The 17,791-nt window shown below is 46.2% G+C and overlaps 1 protein-coding gene across 1 annotated transcript in view; it reads left to right on the top strand.

Annotated features, from left to right (window-relative positions):
- Window positions 1-1,558: 1,558 nt before the first annotated feature.
- Window positions 1,559-17,791, top strand: part of ST6GALNAC2 (ST6 N-acetylgalactosaminide alpha-2,6-sialyltransferase 2) — a 237,284-nt gene continuing 221,051 nt past the window's right edge. Inside the window, exon 1 of the mRNA XM_085616909.1 lies at window positions 1,559-2,486. Coding sequence (XP_085473035.1) covers window positions 2,347-2,486 — 140 coding nt within the window. The 5' untranslated portion in view covers window positions 1,559-2,346. The remainder of the gene's footprint in view (window positions 2,487-17,791) is intronic.

Genomic DNA, 17,791 nt, shown 5'->3' on the forward strand with positions numbered 1-17,791 from the left:
GAGCTGCAGCTGTGTCTCTGGTCCCAGAAGTAATTCTACATTCTTAGTCCTCTAGGCAGTGTTGCGAGCTGCTTCTCTGGTCCAGTCGGTAATTCCTCATTCTAAGTGCTCTAGACAGTGCTGCAGCTGCTTATGTAGGCCCAGTGGCATTTCATCATTCCATTTCCTCTAGGCAGTGTTGCAGCTGTGCCTCTCTTCCCAGTGGCAATTCCTCATTCTTAGTCCTCTAGTAAAAAACATTATAATTTACAAACCCTAACTTTCAAATGCAAGAGCAATTGCATTGCAAATGCTTGTTTTGTGTGTTTGTGGGGGTGTAATCTGTGTTACAGAGAGCAAGTGTGAACCTGTGTGAGAATGTGTGAAAGAGAAAGCGGGAGTATGTGAGAGAAGATGTGGGTATATGAAAGTGTGGGTGTGAGACTGATTACCATGTGGATCTCTGTGCGTAAGAATAGGATAGAAGTTTTAAAAGGCTTGGCGAGGTTTACACTCCGTGTTCAAAGTTTGAATTGTAAAAAAAAGCAATGCCTCCTCTGAGAGAGGGGCATGTTTGCCTCTCCCAGCCCCCTCTGCATTGTAAACATGTCCACAATGGAGAGTTCACGCTGGGGTGGAGAGAGCCAGGCGAGTGGAGGCTGCGGATTCCTTTCATAGTCTTCACACCCACTGGGCTTTGCATATCTTTTGTCGGCCTGACCGAGGGCTGCCAGAAGGGGCAGGAAAATCCCAGACTCGGAGGCACAGCCGAAGTTTGTTCTTGTCCGTGTTTTCAATAGGGTGTTGTGCCAAGCCTCGGTACTGGCCATTCGTCGTTTTCTGTTGGTCAGTGCAAGCCTAGCGGGCCGGCTAAACTTTAATTGTGGCCACCTGAGCACGACCCAGCAGGGTTGCTTCTCGTTTAAAGAAACAGTAGCAGCTTTTTTCCGAAACGCTAATATTCTTATATTGGCAGAACAGGTGTTATGTGACTACGTTTTTGTACCTTTATAGGTAGATCTGGACAGTTCCCAGAGGGCATTTTAATTGGCAGTACCGATGGGGCAGCGATCCCAAGAGAACCGCTTCGCCTCAATTGGACGGTACAAGCCCTTCTGATTCCCGTTTCAGCCCAAGGGCTCCGAATTCATGCCAGATTTTCAGGAAAACCTTAGTTTCATTGCACGTAAATGGACAGTGAAAGTCCCTCAAAGCAAGACGGGCATATTTTAAACTGGGAAGTACCGGCGTCTCACAGGAACCGGGGGCCAGCTATAATCATATTGGGACAGTAACAAACTTTTCCGCCTTATGCCAGTAGCAACCAGCAGTTTGTTCCCAACATGACTTGCTAATTGTTTTAATGAGATTGCATACTATTCTTAGCAAGACTCTTGTGTCTTTCAGTGTGCAGCACTGCTGTGCCTCCTCTGAGACAGAGAGAGTACCAGCTCTCCTGTTTCTCATGTCAACGCGCGCGCTCCGTCTGATGTCTTTTTGTTGTGGGAGGGACAGGTGAAAGGAAGTACGGAATGTGAACCTGCATTTTTGCCCACATGACAGCAGCAAGCAAATGTTTAATCCCAAACACAGGGAAGAGGACCCAGGCTCGAGATAGCTGGAATCGGTGTGCCCTTGGCAAGTCTAAACCGGTCGAAAAGTCAGTTCCTCGCACCATCCCTCTGCTCCGCCCGCCCCTCCGCCCTCTTAGCAACAAGTAGCGGCATCAACACCTCGCAGCCAGAAGGTGCAGCTGCTGGCGGGTGCCTGCGAGAGGCAGGCACAGGGGAGGACGAAGAACAAGGGGGCAGATAAGGTGGAAGAAACGCGCGTGGGAGGGGATTCGTGAGTGTGCTACACACCCGGGAAGGGACCTCTCCGACAACAACAGAAGACTCCGGACTCCCGATGGGGAGGAAGTGAGTCTGTCAAAGATGGGGCACGGGGGCAGATCGCTGGGCGCTGCACCGGGTCCCCGCGGAGCTCGGTGGGGGGATTGAAGTACTGTTTTGGAAGTACAAGTGACCTCCCCCGCCTGCGACTTGTGAGGGTACATTCAGCTATACACCTACCGGCACACTGCCGAGCTTCGAATGTGTAGCTTCCCGGGCATACACAGAGCCCCACGGTCGGCGCATTAACCTACCCTACAGTTTTACTGGAATTGGAACCTTTGACTTCGTCGGCTCGCGCAGAGCTCTGCAGCCGGCGCATGCACCTAACGAGATTGGAACACATAGCACTCCATTGCCTCACCGCGCTCTCTTAAACGGACCTTGAACTGACCCATACACTCGCGTTCCCGCAGAGCCTGAAGTAACTGTTAGTTAAGGGGAGGGGCAGACTCCCCAAACGTAGCCTCCAGGAATGAAAGTATTTTGCCCACGGGCTCCCCGGCTGAACCGCTGCGGCCTCTTTTGGATGGCCATAGTCACCCTCTCCACTCTCCTCCTGGGGCACTATTACACCACAGAGGACCGCCGAGTACCCTTCACGAGGGGATCCAGGTAAGGCTTGTAGAGACCAAGCCCCTTTTCGGAACACGGGCCATTTTCTACAGTTATAAGTATTATGCTAACTTGTTACTGTCTTGATTTGTTTGACAAGTGAATGGGGGTGTTGTTGCAAGGATGTGGCCTAACGGCTAGAGCAGTCGACCTCGAAGCTGGGGAACCGGGTTCGAGCCTCGGGAGGCACGCTCAACATCATGTGATTGTGGGAAAATCACTTGAAGCCCCTGCTTAACAAAATGAATGTGTCCGTCTGTAACGCAGCTGGTGCTCACTAAAGCGCTCTGATACCTTCAGGTCGAGTTTGCGCTATAAGTAATTTTATCGACCCTTGGAGGATGAAGAGAAGACCCCCCACTCCCATTCACCCACCCAGCCCTAGAGCCAACGAAGAGATATTCAAAGTCCTTCAAATCTATTGCTTCAGGATAGGTTTTTCAGGGGGAGGGGGGGGCTTGGTGGTGGTGTTGCAGAAGAAGGAGGGAGAGGCAGTGCATTTTCTAAGCACCTGGGCATACAGATGTTAAAGTAAACTCTGCCTCGCGGGCTTCTTCTAACATGGGTTTAGTGAGAACTTCTGTGACAAAGGGTGCTTGATGCCGCCTCAGTGGGCAAGAAGGAGGTATTCTAACAGTGTACAACAGTTCCGGTAAATGTCTGCAGACAGGCCTATATGTCTTTAATTCTAAAACATACACGTTTGTTTGGTAGAGATGGTCAACAAAATTATCCACCGCAAGTATTGAGAACAGGTGATAATGTCCCGGAGCAGGCCAACAGCCACGGCTAACCCTGCTAGACTCTTAAAGTTTGTCAGATGGTAAGGCGGGGCTCACGGGACGGCACCTGCAGTATGTGCTGGCCCTTAGTGCCAATTTCAGCTACACTCACCAGCCCTCCCGCAGCAACATACAGGTAGCATAAATAAGCAGACAAGACAACTTTTTGGTGGAGAAAATTGCTGCAGGTTTATTAGCATACTAAATATGCCAACATGGTGGGTTATCTTACAGGCGATCCAAAGGCAAGCCGCCCCTCGCGGCCTACCACCTGATGGGCCAACTTGCATCATGGTCTTAGCCAATCGGTGCTTAGCGGTTGTGGTGAGGGCGAGGGGACAAAGAGGCAGCAAGGGGGGTGGGGGAGGACTATATACCTCTCCCTGAACACCCCCCCCCCCTGGCCAGAAGTGACGCGCGGGACCCCAGGAGGGGTCTCTGGCCAAAACACTAGGCTGCCTTGTGTGCCATCTTGTGGCACTAAAGGGGCCGCCCACTTATGAGGGACCCCTGCGGGGACTGTGTCAGTCAGCCTGCAGTTCAAGGCGAGAGGACGCATCTTAGTGGCGCAGCAGGCGCTCCACCTAAGCCACACCAGCTTCTAGGCCGAGGATGGGCGAAGGAAGACGGGTGCCAGCACATGTTTTATTTCTTTCTCAGTGTCTCTTCAGACATTTGCTAGGTTTCGCCGGCATAGTGCTTACACTGTTCTTGCAAAATCTCCTATGAAGAAGGAAAGAAATAATCTTAAAAGGGGCTTAGAGCCGCCCATTACTTACCTTTTACTTTCCATTGGTTGGCTCCCATGTCACTTTTGTTTGCATGGTTCCTATTGGTCAGAGCCTCCTCCTCACACCTGGCTTCCTCCTGGGCTTTCAGTCTTCCTCCATGCAGTGGAGCATGGACCAGGTACTGCTTCCTGGGACCAGTGTCTTTCCTCTGGTCAGCAGGTAATACTCCTTCTCTTTTTCTCCCCACATGCAATCTTAATGAGTGCATATCTCTGCAGTCCCTCTTCTTCACACCTGCTTGTTTGACCCCCTTCCTCCTGTTTGTTGTGTTTTTACACCCCTGTTCGTCATTGTTTTGAACCCACGCCATTGTTTTGACCCTCCCACTCACCGTTGTTTTGGCCCACCTGCCTCCTGCTCGCCACTGTTTTGAACCACCACCACCTCCTCCGTTCACCATTATTTTGACCCCCCCCACCGTTGTTTTGACCCATCACACCATCCCGCTCACCATTGTCTTGACCCACCCGACTCCTGGTCTCTGTTGTTTTGACCCTCCCACTTGCTGTTGTTTTTGACCAACCAGGCTCTCCCTTCTCCTGATTGCTGTTGTTTTTATCTACAACCCTTCCGTTCGCCCTTCTTTACAATCACCCCACCCTCCTCTCAACATCCGTTGTTTTCTCCTACCCACCGTTTTTTTGAGCCATTGTTTTCTAATGTTAGTTGGAACCACCCCGTCTCCCTCTTACCTCCAACTGCTCACCAATGTTTTGTGACATGTCAGAAGTGAGCCCTTGACACTGCTTTAATTGACCACTTTTATTAATTAATCCAATGTGGAAGATTGCAAAGTGATGCCAGATAAAATATTTTATTTGATGGCATTTGGGGAATGCATACTCCTCTTTAGGTGTATTGGTTCATATACCACAGCGGATTTGTTGACGTTGGAGACTCTCGTAATCAATGAGGGGTCACTAATGGTATATAGGTAAGAGTTTAAAAAAAAAAAAAGCAAAATGCACTGCTTAAAAGTGCAGTTCTCCTCTTAGGACCAAGGTGAGAAGCAGGGGCACTTGGATTTCAGGTAGCCCATTCATGTGTGGGACAATCATCCAGTCCTAGTGTTTCAGTCAATTGCATTTACAAGGTGCTGTTTTTGAGCTAATACAACAATCACAAAATGACAATTCCCACAATGCAACTGGGGGCTGGCTAACAACCAGGAGTGGCTGATTGTCACTGGGGACACAAGATACTTGGCAGCTATGTTTTTGGGGCTTAAGGGGTTACGTGCTGACATGGGCTTATTGTGATGAGAGATGAAACACATCTTAAAGAGGTAGCACCAGGTATACAAAGTAAGGTGAGGACCTACAACCAATTTCTCATCTCTCCAGGCGCACAGAGGTACTGTCCCTTGTTTTGAATCATCCCGCTTCCTTCTCCCGCTTGCCATTGTTTTTATCAGTGGCCCAAGCCCTCTGCCCACTGGCCATTGTTTTGACCCACCCCCTTCCCGCTCCTGTTTTAACCCACCCCTCTGCCGATCGCCGTTGTTTTGTCCCATGTCAGAAGTGAGATCTTTCTCATACTTTACTACTTCCAATTTGCCTCCTACTCTCCATTGTTTTCACCCACCCACCTCCACCCTTGTGTTGCTTGACAAATCTCCGCGAGCTGTTAGCCACGAGTTGACATAAAGGAACAAGCATTGGTAAATGCATTAGGTTTCACCTTTGTGATTAATAATAAGCTGTTTTTTGTTGTGAGTTGTAGCTTGCTGAGTAGTTGTACAATCGACGTTACAGAAAGTCTGTTAAAGTGTTATGACTTGTTTATGTGCAAAAGTTTGTGCTGTTACTAGTGGTATAGTGCGGGTAATACCAACATTTTGAAAAATGAAATGAGAGGGAATAATAGAGTTCATTGATGTAATAGCAGCATTATGTGTTTAGAGTAGTTCTGACAACCTTTGGCCCCGGGGCTACTGCACCCGCAGCACAATTGAAATCACAGCCCTGGTGCCTGCTAAATAACTGCATCTGTGACTGCCTGTTTAGTAGCAAAGTTTAGCAATATTCTGCAGTTAGTGGGGTCCTGGTATAGCAATATTTGGTGTTTAGAGGAGTTCTGACAACTTCTTGCCCCAGTGCCACTTCACCTGCTGCACCACTCAAATTAAGTCCCTTTTGACTGAAATGATGACTGCCTGTTTAGTACTCAAATATAGCAACATTGTGTGTTTAGAGGAGTTCTGACAACTTTTGGCCCCAGTGCCACTGCACCTGCTACATCAATTAAATCCAGTCCCTTTCAACTGCAAGGTAACTGCAATTTGACTGCCTGTTTAGCAGTTAGATATAGCAATATTGTGTGTTTAGAAGAGTTCTGACAACTTTTGGCCCCCAGTGCCACTGCACCTGCTGCACCATTCAAATCATGACCCTGTTGTCTGCCAAGTAATTGCACTTGTGACTGCCTGTTTAGTAGTAAAATATAGAAATTTTAGTTGTTTAGTGGGGTGTCTCTAGTATTTGGTCCTGGTGTCGCTGCACCTGCTGCACCATTAAAATCGTGACACTATTGTCTGCAAGATAACTGCACTTGTGACTTCCTGTTTAGTTAAAATTTTTAGCAATAATTTGGGTTTAGTGGGATCCCTAGAGCTATTACCCCTGTTACCTCTGCACCTGCTGCACCATTCACATCCGGTCCCTTTTAACTGCAATTTTAGAAGTAAAATATAGTATAGCACTTCTATATTAACTTTATTTTTAACGTGCAATGTTTATTACAACATTTAGAATTTGATCATAATGACCAAATAGATATGTTGAAAAATCAATCCGATAATGCCTACAACGTGCAAAGAAATGCACTAAGGCATGAATAGGAAATGCCACAAACTTTCTAAGTGGAAAGCATCTGCTTTACACAAATAAGCATTAAAAAGCAAGCATTCCAGAATACTGTTAGAAACTGTCTGCCTTTTTCTGTGGGAAGGTATCTTATCATGACAGTAAATGGGGCTTAAACAGTGTGAACAGCTTTAGTAGAAGAATCATAAATGCGTGCAGCCAGGGGAAGTTAACAAATAAAGTTCTAAACAAAAGCAAAACAAACTAATTCAGCGATGGGAACTGATAAGAGCCCCCTTTTAAGATATATTAAATAAAGAGATTTCATAAGCACAGGCAAGTGGAACTTAAAAAAGCACTATGATACGTTCAATGCTGGCCGTGTCATAGTGCTTTTTTCCCCCTTTAATTCAAGCCATGTGGCACAGCAACCCCTGCTGTTGTGCAACATGTAAAACAAAATTGACAAAGCCAAAAACAGGATTTTGCATAGGCAAAACCTACTGGTTTTGCCAATGCTTGTTAGCAGCTGCTACGTGCATTGTTTTGACAATAAGATCTTTTGCATGCTAGTTTATGTTTTTTCAAAGTGTGTAAATGTTGGCCCTTAAGCAGTGAGATGTGGTCTATTTGCGAGGGTGTCTCCCTAAGCTGTTTAACCCTTAATTGCCTACAAAAATGGCAGAATGTCAGGAGATACATTTTATTTTGCATTTCACAACTGCAGCTATGACCTATAATTGATCAGCTATTCCTGGCTTTTCAGCTAATAGCATATTGCATTATGGGGCATGTTGTGCTTTTAATACTGCCCTTATGTGCTGGAAACCCCATCCCGCAAAGCACTATTCGCAAAATTGACCAAAGTTGTCATACGTGCCATGGAGCCATTTGTCGGCTACCTTTTAAAATTGAACAAAGTTGTCTCTGCCAAATGTTGCAAGCATCAAACCAAAAGAAAATTCTGTTGACATATTTGTTTTAGGGTTCACTGTTTCTTTTACATCACATATCAAAACAAGCATTGGCAATGCAAATCGTTTTGCCCTTTGTGTAGTGGAGAGTTTTATACAGAGCTTCGTAACAAAGCTACACCATGGGCAGCAGCAGTGCACCATTTTCTAACACAAATACATAAATGGCAGGTAGCAGTGCACACAACGTTGCCACTGCCAAAATAAAGCTTCCCATTTACCCCCTACTCCACCCTCCCACCCCATGTCCGAGGCGGTAGCATACATTTACTACCTGCTGGTAAGTCTATGAACTAAACCCTATAGATTTGGGAAATCCATGTGATTTTTACAATTGGTAAATTCAGCCCCACATAGTAATTGTCCATTCCATGGGGTAGAAATCGCAATCCACGGCACTGGCACAGTGTTGCCACATGGTAACATTATTTTCACATGCAGGTACTGCATAACTTGTTATCAGCCCCTAAAGAGTGAGTGAGAGCAGTTACAACTGTTGTACACTAACTGTAAATACATATAAGAAGTACCCACTCATGGAGGAAACACCCAAACCTCGTATGGAATTAACATACAGTCATATACTTTTCATAGGATGATGTGGTATGCTTCAACAGTGGGTTGTACAACTAGCACTAGGAAGCATCCAAGAGTTCTACTGCTCACTAGTGGTACAGTCCTCTAGTTATGGGTTCCCTAGGTTGGGTGAGGTTATATCCCTTATGTTGGTATGTATCTTCTACCTTTATTTTTAAAATAGTGGTCAAGAGAGGGGTGTAGAAGGACTTTCAAGCTCTGCTAGGCATCTCAGGTCTGAGTAAGCGGTCTAAGAGCTTCCACAGAAGGAAAGGTCAGCAGCAGTAAGGCAGGGCAGCAAAACTTTAGCAGCGCCTTCACGCTTAACCTAAGCCACAAGGAAATGGGCATCCTACCAGCTCCATACCCAGGTTGCACCGCTTGAGTACTCACAACATTTTCCCAGCAGCTACAAAGTATGGTCTGTGGTGGGTCTAAAGGCCGTGTTGATGCCAGCTCGGTAGGAGAGGGGCTTTACTGGGGGAAGGGCGGGAGGGGGAGTAAGGAGGTTGTAGGGGAAGCAAAGCATGTACATTGAGTGGTCAATGAGTTATGGAGTTATTTTGAGGGTTTCTTTCACTGCTGCCCTCTAAATGAAGCCTCAGTCTACAAGAGTTATAGATTTGACAGTACTGTGTTATGCTGTATCTGAACCGCCATCCCTCTACCGCACTGGGGGTAAGCCTTCTCTGCTTGCTCTTTCGCTACCTTGGGAGAGTCAAGTGTACAAATGAAGTAACTTGATTATTGAATTGGAATGATTGCACAATATTAAACCAAAACACCTGGGATCAATCCCGGCTTCCCTACTTGACCAAATTGTGTGATACTAGGCAATTGTTTTATTTCACTTTCCCTACTTTTTCTTCATGATCACATATAAGAGCACATTGAAATACATGAGTTCTGGATATGCACTGTACAAATCATTTTCTTGTATTTCATTTATTATTAATTATGTCCATGTATACTAGCAACCCAGGGTACCCACAGGGTTCCACATAACAACTTACTTGTCTCTAAGTACATTCTTCGCATTGATGTTAGGGTGGGGGAGGCATTGATGTTTACACATTCAATTTTGAAAAAATGCTTCTCAATACACTGATATCTGTTGTACTAAGGTATAATGCTTCTGCATCTTTATGAAGTACTCTTTATTGGATTTTGAAGAGACTTTATCATATTTTTACAAGTTTGGTGCAACATGTCTAAAAAATGAATGTGTTCCTAAAGTTAAGTGGTGCAAGACACCTGATATGCATCTTTTCTTTTATGTAAATAAATTCTTGCTTGTTTAACCCCTTCGCCGCGGCGCAAATTCCTCCGCGGCGCTGAGGGGGTGCGGGGTGAGCGCGGCGCCGCCATGCTCGTGACGGAACCACGCCGTCATGAGTCACGGGCGAGCTGTGCTTATGACGGCGTGGTTCCGTCACGACACCGCCCACTCTTCATTTTGCCCGCACAGGCGGGGAATCAGCGACGCGTGGGCGGAGCGGCCGCAGCATGACAGAACCACTCCGTTATGAGCACACGCCGCCCGTGACTCATGACGGCGTGGTTCCATCATGCACACGCAAGGGGTTAATTAACATACTTTTGCATGTTGATGCTCTTTCAAGTAAACAGCAGCCCAGTGTTTTCATTCAGCAGGGGCTGCATGTGAAGGTCGGGATGGCTGCATGTGACCCCCGGGCCCTACTTTGAGTATCATTGCAGTACAACAGCAAGGGACCATGCAGGTCCAAGAGCTCATCAACAAGCTGCATGGACCCAGTACATTATAACAGTGCTTGATTTGAGCCCGTGGTTGCAGGTGGGAATCAACTGCACCTATTTTTTGGGACTGGCACACATTTTTCCTCAGCTGACTTTGACCCAGAGCAGGAAAGAGAAAAACACACAATGGGGAAATAAAGGAAAAGAGAAATACAGAAAAAACTGTGACACAGGATGTAAGTGGGAACCTGCAAGAAAGAGATAAAGAGGCAGGAAGTGGCTGGTGGCAGATTAAAGAGGCACGAGGTGAAATCAAGACAATTCAGCAATGATATTCAGCACCCTGACATTCAATAGCGCAGATCACTGGCTTCTGGTAAAACTTTGGACCCGGCACTTATTCTTTTACAAATTAAGCACAGATTATAGATATAAGTTAGTAAAATCAAAATGTCTTGTCCAATGCCAAACCTACAAATATAGGCAGAACTTCAGGGATAAAATAATCCAGTATCGGCAATGCTAGTTATCAGCTTTGTCAATGTGTTTTGAAGCCATGTTGTACTGCAGCATAGCTGCTGTGCAACATGATTGAAAGCAAAAAAAAAGCAATATGATTCTGCCAGCATGGACTGTGTCCTAGCCCTTCTTAAACAAGCATTGAAAATGCAATAGGCCTCGCCTTTTATTAAGTTAAAGCCATTTGCTTTGCTATATAATACCATTAGCAAAGCAAATGGCTGTAACTTAATAAAAGTCTCGCATTTATGCGAGTTTGAGCTATTGAATTTGCAAATAACAATGCCTTTTATTTTTGTTTCGTTATTCAAACATAAATAAAAGGCATTGTCATTTACAATGCCAATAGCTTAAACTCGCATTAATGCGAGACCTATTTATTGCAAATGCTTTTATAGGTAGAGCCTATGCAGCGCATGTTGTATTCACTCTGTGGGCTTACACCGCACTCATGTGAAGTAACAGTAGATGTTGGGGCACCCAAGATAATGTGCTACGTACCTAAACACTTATAAGGTCCCAAAGGCGACACCTATTGGCTATACCAATGCTTGTTTAAAGTTTGGGAGGGTGAGCAACTCAATTTGTTTCTGAAAAAAGGGTAAAGTACATACGAACACGCAATTTAAGATTCACACACAAAACCAGAAAGGGTGGACGCAGCTTTGGAAGATTATCCTGTGCCATCTGGAATGCTATAATGGCCAAAATCCACAACTTAAATCGACCAAAAGTCCTTCCCAAAAAATCTAAAAACGGCTACTTAGCCAAGCCTGTTATTTCACTTAATACTCTCTTTGACGCTCATAGGCTTGAATTGTTTATGTCTCAGTAAATAGTGTCAAGAATCCATTGGTGAGAGAGTGCTATACGCAAATAATTGACATAACATACACCATAGTGTCTCTTAGTTTAAACACATTACACTCGGACTGCTGAACTCGGACTGCTGAACTATCAGCAAGGTCTGGAAGACATAGGACATTCGGAAGCAGAAAAAGAAGGATGATCAAATATATAGTGAGAGTGTTGTGTGGCAAATAAAATGGTGTCTGGAGCACTATATTAGTCCTCCAATGGTTAAGTACGGCAATAAGGAATAACCCGGAAACACGCATTTGGCAAGGTGGCAGAGTAAGCTTTACGTATTGCATGCAGAAATCTTGGGATACGTCCCTAAGGTTGGGGTAGTACTGCAACAAAAGCTTTTCGGGGGAGGGCGGGCTCCCGATCCCAAACTCAAAAGTATCCCATCATAACCGACTATTTTCAGCAAGATTAGCATGCAGGTGCTGGATCCAAGCTGCAGACAAAAAAAATATGAAAAATAATCCAAGGCGGCGAAAAGAGGCCGATGCAACCAAAACTGGAATCATGCCTACTTGACAGGCAAAATACACAGGAGGGAAGGGCAATGTCAAGCATAGTGCAAGGTTGTGCACGTCTTAAAGGGATCATGCACGTCTTCGAGGGATTGATTATTAAGGGGAAAAAGGTACGCCGCGGTTGAGGGCCCTGTACATTCAAGAAGTACTGCAACCATGTTTGGGGTGCAGTGCACGCACTACTGTATGGGTGAGGCAATACTGCAGATTTGTGAGAAGGGGTGGTGCATATTAATGGGGCTGTACATGCGAAGGGGGCGAAGTGCATTGCTGTAACTGGGGTGATAAATATTTGAGGCAATGGGGAATCCATACAGAGAACGACATGCCAAATAGAAGTGGCATCCGCGGCGCAAACACTGAACTGGGCAGCCTGTCGCACACCCTCACCTCGTCCTGCAGCAGAGAACCCGACATGGTATCCCTGTCCTTGCTCTCAGCTCTCTCTACAACGTAAATCGTGCCCCGGCCGTGCAGCCTACCTGCCCTCCAACCGCCCAGTCTTAGGGTCCCCTCTCTGCAAATCCACCACCTGTGCACCCTCCCTCACCTCACCTCATTAATATAAGGTGCCGAGCGGCGGCGCTGCACGGACGGCTCCTCTGGGCCCAGCTGCGGCTCCTTCACTCCGCAGCGCCGCGGACATAGAGGCGCTCAGCGGGGCCGCAATTTTCTCCCTACTCCCGCGCGCCGCTACCAAGTTCCGGTCTGCAGAAACCGTGCACGCGCATGCGACACCCTGTAGCGTGACTGTAGGTGGCCCTCGCAGGACTGCAGCCACGACTTGAGGTAAACGGTGAATATTGTGGACAAATTATCCGCTTACTGAAGTAGTGGCCGTTTAAACAAGGTCTGAGGCAACGGAGCGCCGAGGTGCGCTGGAGGGAGGCATAAGGATGGGCAGCAAAAGGTCGGGTTACGGGGTAAGGCGGGGAAGCAGGCCTCGCAGGGGGAGGGTTGTTGGAAGCGGCAGGCCACGCATGAAAGGTTTTCTTGTCTTTATGGGGCCATTTGTTTGAAACACATATGCCCATAAAGATAAGAAAACCTTTTACCACAGACGTAAAGGAACCGAGCCAGTCCAACTGGGACGGCTCTAAAAGCGAAAAGTGTACGTCACGAGACGCTCTTTTCCAATGGCTGGCCACCGTTTAGCATAAACGGTGACGCCAGCCAATGGAAAAGAGGGGCGGGGCTTAAAGCCCAGTAGAGAAATCTAACCAAAACGTTAAATCTCGCCAGCGAGACTGCGCATGTCTGCGCAGTCTTACGCCAGGCGAGACCTAAAAATTACTGTCCGCCAGAAGCTGTGCTCCTTTAAAACATGATTAAAACACATTGACAAAGCCAGTCGATCTTGCATAGGTGAGACCCATTGCTTTGCTATTACTTGTTTATTTTGTTACATATCAGTCTGGGCTAGAATTTTTTTTTTTCTTGTTAAAGCATGCAAATCATAAAGAATATTGCATATTTGGCTGCAGTATAATAATTTAGTGTGTTGTTTCACTGCCAAACTGCAATTTCTTACATGGCCAAACGTATTACCACAACATAAGTTTCGAAAGACTGAGACTGAGCTGCTTGCTACCCTCATCTATAGCATTGGTTCACAATATCAACATGTCACTACACATCTTAAAATTATTGCCATCTGCCTGTTAGGTGGCACAGCATGCACCAGGCAACAGATGGCAAATACAGCTCACGATCCCAGACATGTATCTCAAAATTACTGTTCAACGATAGAAGTTAGACATGAAAGTGCTGTATCTAGCTTGTTGCTTTGGAAGAACGTGGATGTGAATGATTCTTTTAACAATTCATTAAAAACCCTATGACCCTCATAATGATGACAGAGGGGCAAGCAACCACAACATGCATCGTCGACTGGGGAAGCAACAAGATAAAAAAGTACTTAAAACCGAGCACGAGCAGTGGAAGGACAAGCATTGGGCACCGAAATTAGTTCTTGGGCTATGCTCCAGGGGTGGGGCAAACTTGCATAGAGGAAGTGAAACTGGTATGCACTGCTAAAAGAGAAGCAAGGAAATAGTGACAATGAATCCATGCAGCGGTAAGCTATAGATGGGCACTAGACCCCTTGTAAGCTAACAAAATATCTAACATGTGACAGAGCATGGGTTGCCTCAGGCTAGACCTAAAAAATAGCAGATGAGATGAGCTGCATAGTGTTTCCAGGTCTTCTTGATGTGCGGTACTTCTAGTGATACAAGCTAAATTACACGCCCCAAAATGACAAGTTCTTGGTTAAAAAGCCAGCACTTACTGAAGGTTTCACATATAGTATCGAACTACTGTGCAGCTGTAATGTCTCTCCGGTGCTAAAGTAGGTTGAAATCATACGTATGCTGTGTGATTTTTCCTAAGTATTCCTCTTGTGTGACTGACAAATAGAAGAGGTCTGTATGAACCTGTGACCATCCCTTAGTGTCCAAGGCATGCACTACTTCACACACTAAGCCATTGCCAACAGGGAAACAATGATTCAGTGGTTATCTGGGGCCTTTTCTCCCCGCAAGGACTGCAGAGCATTTTGGTATCTACTTACCCGCTCCATTTGCCATTGTGACCCAGATACATTCCGCTCTCACTATGGTAGCTGCTTCAATTTATTGGGACCATATTAAACTTTCCTAAACTTTCCCTGCTTCATTTCCTTGCATGGCTTCAAAGAAAGATCACATCACCATCCTATCTTCCCACTATATGTCCTACCTTTCTGACACACACAGTACTGTGCTCGTTTTATGCCCACCCTCTCTCACAAAGTGGTTGATCCCTTTAAGCCTTGTTGCAGCTTCATTTCCCAAAACCATGTGCTGCCCTTTCACCTGTTGCCACATAGCACACTCCAATGCCCTCTCATGACGTGTCTCATGCTTTGCCCATAGTCCCATGCACCACTTTCAGGTAAAATAAACTTGGTCTTCTGCTCCCGTTACCTACAAACATGTCTACTTTGTTGCCTTCTGCCATGCAACATCCATGCCCCTCACGTGTAGAGATATCCAGTCTCATTCTACTGCTACCAATGACCGCTCTCACTACCTCCCCTTCTAAAATGCCCTTTCCCATGCCACTGACTGTTGCCCTTCATTCTTTGCCATGTCCCGTACCATTGCCCAGAAGCTGAAACCTGCTACCATACCCGTCTGTTTCCCCTCTTAATATTAGTAGCATCTCTCTTCTACCACCCAGTTTGTTCCCTCCCCCTGCTGCCATACATCACAACCACGCTCTGACCCATCGCCATGCATCCTCTCAAGCCACATTGGCAATTACTACTCCCTTCCGCTTCCGATACCATGTTCAAATCCACTGACCTCTACCACTCCCGCACACGGTCCCTATAGTATGTGCCATCCCGTTGCTTGAGTGTCGGCCATTTTACTGTGCTAAGAATGATGCTGAAGTGACCCAAGTTGGGTTTCAGAATGCTCTAATATTCCTTTTCCAGTGGTGCCTCTGTTGAAGAAGCCGGTCACCACCCTGATTGGTTAGGAATTGGATCACTGTGCAGCCACTGCATGTTGATGTTCCCGGATCATGGCTGTTCCTTTCCTTACACACATCCTACACATTTGTGCCTGGAGTAATATACATATTTTTCAGGTTGAATATGCTCTATTAGCTCATGCCTTAATAAGCAAAGATTGGGCTCAAGGTGCCCACTCCTTGCATTATCCCAGCATCTCGCTTGCTCTCTTCTTGCTGTCCTCACCCGCCTTCTCCACCGTACCCATATCTCTTGCTCCCACTTGCTTCCCGCGCTCATGTTATACCCTGTCTCTTATCCTGCCACCACCACAAGGGAGCCTTTCCCTGCACCCCTGAGGACACAGCTGTTCCTGAAGATACTAGCGGACACCCTGTCACAAAGACTTTGAGTGCTTCTGGTGGGTGAAGCCACCCTTCCGCCCAGCACGACAGACCTGCATGCTGCGTTTCCTTGCCTGGAGTGCATGTCAGCCAGTTTCACTCCAGACAATCCACCGCTTTCTGTCTGGTATGCATATCGACTTGGTTGCGAAGCTCTGTTTGTCAGTGCCTAATTTGTCAAATAAATAGGTGCCAGGGCCCTCGGCAGGAGGGCACTGCAGCTGGCACCACCCATTGCCCCTGCCGGGGCTGCCAGTGACATAACCAATACAACTACACCCTCCAAGTGTGACAGTTCCGAATATTTCGGCTCTCAAAGCTATAACAATGGCTTGGGCAGCAGGTATTCATTATTTTTAATATACATTGAATTAATAAAAAACTGTTGTTGTGTTCATCTCTAATTTAGACAAACAGCACCACCATGTAGCAGACTGTGATAAGTGCCGATGTTGATAATTTAGTGATGGTGCCAAGCACCGGAAACCACCAGCTCAAATGAAGCACTGCTGTCTGTGCTCCTGGGATCACTGCATGCTGAGTGACCGAAAACCACTAGAAATGCCACTAGATCTGGCTTTAAAATGCTTAAAAACATAAGCATCCACAAAAGGAATACTACTCCTGGGACCTTTCAAACAAAATTACTGGTCTGGTGCCCATCATAACCCTCTCTCACTTGAAGCCAGCTAACAGTTGTACTATAGACTTAGAAGCCTTAGGGCCACCATTATGTCAAACTATGGAGAATAACTACATTTTACAAGCCAAAAGCCATAGAGTAACCGCAGAAAAATATGTGGCATTAAGGGCAGTGAGGCAGGGTTTGGGGAACCTGCATCCGAGTGCTTTAAGAGCATAAAAACAAACAGAGAAAATGAAAACTAGCAATGGCAAAGCCAATAGCTCTCGCCCATGGACAAGCCATTGGCTTTGGCAATCGGGTGGGGGAGAAGAGCTATGATGTGGCCAGCTTTGACTGTGTCATAGCTCTAATATAGTACATAAATTCCAGTGCGAGCAGCAGATGGCCAGTGGAGAGTCGCTAATCAAAAGCTGATTAATCTGTACTTATTGTTTTTAGCATAATTATAGATATACCACTTTTGGCACATAATCCATCACCTGTTGCATAATCTACAGATTTTAACAATAAAAAATTGTCTCAAACGGGTCGAAATTTTACTAAAAAAGCAGGGATACATGTTGCTGCGCAGTGGAGGGCCCTTTGCAAAGCTTGACTGGTCATTTTTAGGTCTCGCCAGACCCAGCGCATGCACTGGTCTGGCGAGACTTATTGAGAGGGCTCCAAAAAGTGCTACCAGGCGAGCCTAGAGCTACAGTGCATGTGCGCGGGCGCGCGTCACGCTTTACCGCGATTACGTTCACTTTCGCGGCCGCATGGGCGCTTTGAAGTTTGATCGCGATCACTTTAACTTTTGCGGCCGCTTGGCATAGCCAATAGGTCTCACTTTTGGGACCTTATAAGTATTTAGGTATGCAACTGTTGCATGGCTAAACACTTATAAGGTCCCAAAGGTGAGACCTATTGGCTATGCCAATGCTTGTTCTTTCTGTTGGTTATTGCTCTATTTGGGTGTTAAACTGGTTCTAATGAGGTGCAACCAATGCCCAGCCAATGTTAAGGAGAGTAAAAATGACAAAATAATGAAGTAAAACTATCACAAAATGTGCCTTATTACGCTGCATAATTTGCCTTTTATTGCAGCATAATTTAGTGAACTCTGCCCCATAATTTGGCCCTCCACTGCCACATAATTCCAGTGGACCTGGTATATGGTTGTAGTAGGGAGACTTTAATGTGAATTGTCATTTTATGTAGCATAATCAG

The sequence above is a fragment of the Triturus cristatus genome, chromosome 7, assembly GCF_964204655.1.
Source record: "Triturus cristatus chromosome 7, aTriCri1.1, whole genome shotgun sequence".
NCBI classification, from domain to species: domain Eukaryota; kingdom Metazoa; phylum Chordata; class Amphibia; order Caudata; family Salamandridae; genus Triturus; species Triturus cristatus.